We start from the raw sequence: 4,037 nt of genomic DNA, 5'->3' as shown, positions 1-4,037 counted from the left end.
AATATCAGAATGATTTTGCCCTCGCTTCTGCCATTTATACCAACGTGGTGTGCTGCAAACTACTGCGCATGCATGGCTACAATATTTTCTTCTCTGATGTGGGTTTTCTGGCCTGAGGATATAGAATTTAATAAGGTGAATATAAATTATCAAGAGAGAGAATTTATCCCCAAAAAACTTAATAATTTAACACCTATATCATTCTTACTTTGATTTTAATTTGTCAAATGATGCTATAAACTTCAATTTATGTCTTTCTTTAAGCAAACGAAGATTGAACCAATATATTATGACTTCATTGTGGTAGGAGCTGGCTCAGCTGGATGTGTTGTAGCCAATAGACTTTCAGAAATCAAGGAGTGGAATGTAAATATATCATAAATTGTTTATATTTTTAATTGAATGAGTTCGATAGAAAATATGTTAATTTATATATTTTTACTAGGTACTGCTACTCGAAGCAGGAGGAGAGCAACCAATTGTTGCTGATATTCCTGGTTTTGTTTACCAGCTTGGGAAAACTGCCATTGATTGGAATTATACAACCCAAGCCGAAGCAGAGTCATGCTTGATAAATAAAGGTTGCAATTTGCCTCGTGGAAAGGTTGATTAAAATTTATTAGTATATATAGTCTAAAAGTTTTAATTAATGATAATTTACATTAAGAATAATCATTATTCAAAACGAACTGTGATTTACAATTTTTATTTAACTTGAAGGTAATGGGTGGTTCAAGTTCACATAATACCATGATGTATGTCAGAGGTAATGCAGAGGATTACAATAATTTGGCCAGGAAGGGAAATACTGGATGGAGCTATCAAGAAATTTTACCCTATTTTAAGAAGTCAGAGGACAACACAGACCCAGAGGTATGCAAATGACTGCATAATTGACTAAATATTTATATTTGGAAATTAATATTGAAGAAACAATATTTTATTCAGATCGTGAGACAGAACCCGGGCTATCATGGAACTAAAGGATATCTCACAGTATCAAAATATCCTTTCCTCTCTCCAGCAGGAAGAAAAGTAGAAGAAGCTTTCAACGAACTCGGGTATGCAACTAAAGATATAAATGCAAAAAGTCAATTAGGAATCACTAATGCCCAAGCTACTATAGACAATGGTGTTCGTGAAAGTGCCAATGCAGCATTTATTCGTCCAATTCGAGGACTGCGGCACAACTTGATAGTCAAGAATAAGATTTACGTAACTAAAATTTTAATAGATCCAGTGACCAGACGAGCTTATGGTGTTGAATGTAAGTCATCACCTACCGGAACTCCTCAGTATTTTTTGGCAAAGAAAGAAGTAATTGTATCAGCAGGTGCTATAAACTCACCAAGGCTACTGATGGTTTCTGGTGTAGGGCCAACTGAGGAACTTAGCAGAAATAGAATTAGAGTCATTCAGAACTTATCTGTCGGTCGCAATTTTCACGATCATTTTGCTGCTATAGGTGTTTCTGGAATAAGAAAAAAAGTGAGTTTAGATAATGATGTCGAATGCAAAGAAAAAGTTGGAAACTTTACCTATTATGCCATTACACAAAAGGGAACCTTCTCCGCAGTGGGCCCAGCATTTCTGGCTGCCTATGTTCGCACGGAGTTTGAAAAAAATATGAATATCCCCGACACGCAATTAAATTTGATTGTTTCGGATGAAAATAAATTCTCCATCATGACAGTATTGCTCACTCCCAATAGTAGAGGGTACATAAAACTTAATACTACAGATCCAGTCTGGGGGTCACCTTTGATATATCCTGGATATTTAACTGCCGAACCAGACCTAAAACGTATCATTCAGGGTATTCGAATTGGGCTTAGTGTATTCAATACTGCAGCTATGAAAAAATATCAATTTAGACTTGATGATACCCCTATGCCTCCTTGCCACATGATTCTATTCAACTCAGATGCATATTGGACCTGTGTTGTGCGATATTTTGGTTTTCCATTTCATCATATTGTTGGAACATGCAAAATGGGCCCGCAAGAAGATGCTGAAGCTGTTGTTGATCCAAGGTTGAGAGTCTATGGTATTCAAGGATTGAGAGTTATCGATGCGTCTGTCATTTCAGTTGTTCCAAGAGGAAATACTAATGCACCAGTTATGATGTTTGCTGAGAAAGGTAGTGACATGATTAAAGAAGATTATTTATTTAGAGAACCATGCTTCTTTAAATAAGACCGTCGTCCTCTTAATTGTTCTGCTTGGAACTACTTCAATATGTTTCTCTGTACAGACAGATTTATGCAGTTGGGTCGACTGGAAAGGGATACATGTCGTGTAACGCGTATGCATGCCCTACTTTTCTAAATCATAATAGTAATAAACAAAAGATAGTTATAACAAAAATTCATTTTATTTAGTATAATGCTACTGAAAATACATATTATATTATAATTTTCCAATCTTTGATGCTACAGAAAACCCGTTTTGAAGACCAGTGAAATTTGAGAAATTGCTTTAAATGGTAACATTGTAAATTTTGCAAAAACTTTATAACTTTACTAAACTTTTAAATTTATTACAAAAAGAAAATTCGCTTTTTATCGAATTTAAACTGTATCAAAAATTATTAATAAGTTTAAAATTGACATGTATGGTATTCACTTGGAAATAAATTTTTAATAAATGATTATGGAGTTGACGATCAAGCCTCAAAAATACTTCAGTATTTAATTTTGGCACATTTGACATCGCATCTTGAGCCAAGACCTCCTCCTTTTGCCTATATTTATTTTCAATGTATTTCGCCATCTCATAACAGGTGTATACTCGGAATCTCCCGTATGAAGGCAACTTTGACGACGATTTTTTAAATTTAACAATCGTATTTTTTTTCAGTGTCTTGAATAGTTTATACAAAAAAAGCTGAATAGGGACGGTTTATGTTTAAGTTAATGTTCTGAAATATAAAAAATTCACTATATACATCTTTTTTGCAACTTATATTAATGTAAGTTTCCAAATTTTTAAAAACTTTAGCAATAAAAGAAAAATTGCGCAATGCATACGTCTGGAAAATATTATAGTATTACAAATAATATATTTCAAATTCTTCTTGAGCGAGTACAATTTTTAAAAATATAAATAAATAAATTTTTAGTTTTATGAACGCAATGAAAAGAAATTAAGTTCTTGCCTTGCACGATGTTTCTTAACACGTATTCGACCCAGGCCTAAAGTGTTTTTTCTTTTTATACTAATTATGTTGCAGCTGTCAGGGTACAAAATATTTATAAAGAACTATTTACTGAAAACAATACTTTTATCATCGATGTATATTACTTCACCAAATATTCAAACTTGGTTAGGTTGACCAAACGTCACTTGACAAGCGCAATATGGCAGATGTGTGGCGTAACAGAGTATCTTACGTTAATTTCCGACTTGGGACAAGGCTCTGCAAAACCCCACAAAATTTTTTTGAATATATTACTCATATGTGAGAGTCATTTTATTATTTTTAATTCGGAACAACTAGAGTGTGTTTATAGTTAATAACAGATATTCATATTTTAAAGTCCCATTTTTGTCCTATAATAATTTAATTATTTTTATTAAAATTAGAAAAACTGGTCTGGGCCGTGCCAGCGCCACTTTTAAATGGAGCAAAATAGAGCAGTTTCTACACGGGTTATTGTGGCAGCGAAACAATATATAAAATATTTATTCCAAGGCACAGTTCGCCTGAACCAACTTTAAATGCGCAGTCAAAGCACTTTAGATTAAAAAAATTTGTTTTCTTATATGTTTTGAAACATTTTAAGATCAAAGATAAAAAATTTCCCTGCCAGTTTTTGAGAAATACGAATTTGTCGAATAAAATTAACTCCTTTTTAAAACATATTTTTGCTATTTCTCTGTAATTTCTGTATAATACAAGTCAGATATCGCATTACGAGTATACTAATTAGATGAAAGTCGAATATCTTCGACCTTTTCACGGAGGTCTAAACCACTTTTTACCTTTTACAAATCGATAAAACTCCAGAAAGCGAGGGCGAAATACAAAAAAGAAA

At 33.0% G+C, this 4,037-nt stretch overlaps 1 protein-coding gene and 1 long non-coding RNA gene across 2 annotated transcripts in view; one reads left to right on the top strand and one right to left on the bottom strand.

Annotated features, from left to right (window-relative positions):
- The first annotated feature begins 6 nt into the window (after positions 1–6).
- Positions 7–2,595, top strand: LOC117170572 (glucose dehydrogenase [FAD, quinone]-like). Its single transcript, XM_033357410.1, has 5 exons — positions 7–135; positions 265–366; positions 446–604; positions 721–873; positions 949–2,595. Exons 1-5 carry the CDS (start codon positions 10–12, stop codon positions 2,194–2,196), a joined length of 1,788 nt encoding a protein of 595 aa, XP_033213301.1. The 5' UTR covers positions 7–9; the 3' UTR covers positions 2,197–2,595.
- The window catches only part of LOC117170575, a 20,019-nt gene continuing 17,660 nt past the window's right edge, over positions 1,679–4,037 (bottom strand). The window contains exons 2-3 of the long non-coding RNA XR_004466823.1: positions 1,887–2,131; positions 1,679–1,797 (exon numbers count right to left, since the gene is read on the bottom strand). This is a non-coding gene — a long non-coding RNA (uncharacterized LOC117170575). The remainder of the gene's footprint in view (positions 1,798–1,886; positions 2,132–4,037) is intronic.

The sequence above is a fragment of the Belonocnema kinseyi genome, chromosome 4, assembly GCF_010883055.1.
Source record: "Belonocnema kinseyi isolate 2016_QV_RU_SX_M_011 chromosome 4, B_treatae_v1, whole genome shotgun sequence".
Classification (NCBI taxonomy): Eukaryota; Metazoa; Arthropoda; class Insecta; order Hymenoptera; family Cynipidae; genus Belonocnema; species Belonocnema kinseyi.
Note: the sequence above shows the minus strand (reverse complement) of the source record. Positions and strands in the feature narration are given on the sequence as shown.

What these genes read in the sequence shown, in the direction of transcription:
- LOC117170572 (XM_033357410.1), top strand. Translation starts at nt 10, where the DNA reads ATGATTTTGCCCTCGCTTCTGCCATTTATACCAACGTGGTGTGCTGCA. An exon ending in CAGAAATCAAGGAGTGGAAT is followed by an intron (nt 367 to 445) that starts GTAAATATATCA and finishes TATTTTTACTAG; the next exon opens with GTACTGCTACTCGAAGCAGG. An exon ending in GCAATTTGCCTCGTGGAAAG is followed by an intron (nt 605 to 720) that starts GTTGATTAAAAT and finishes TTTAACTTGAAG; the next exon opens with GTAATGGGTGGTTCAAGTTC.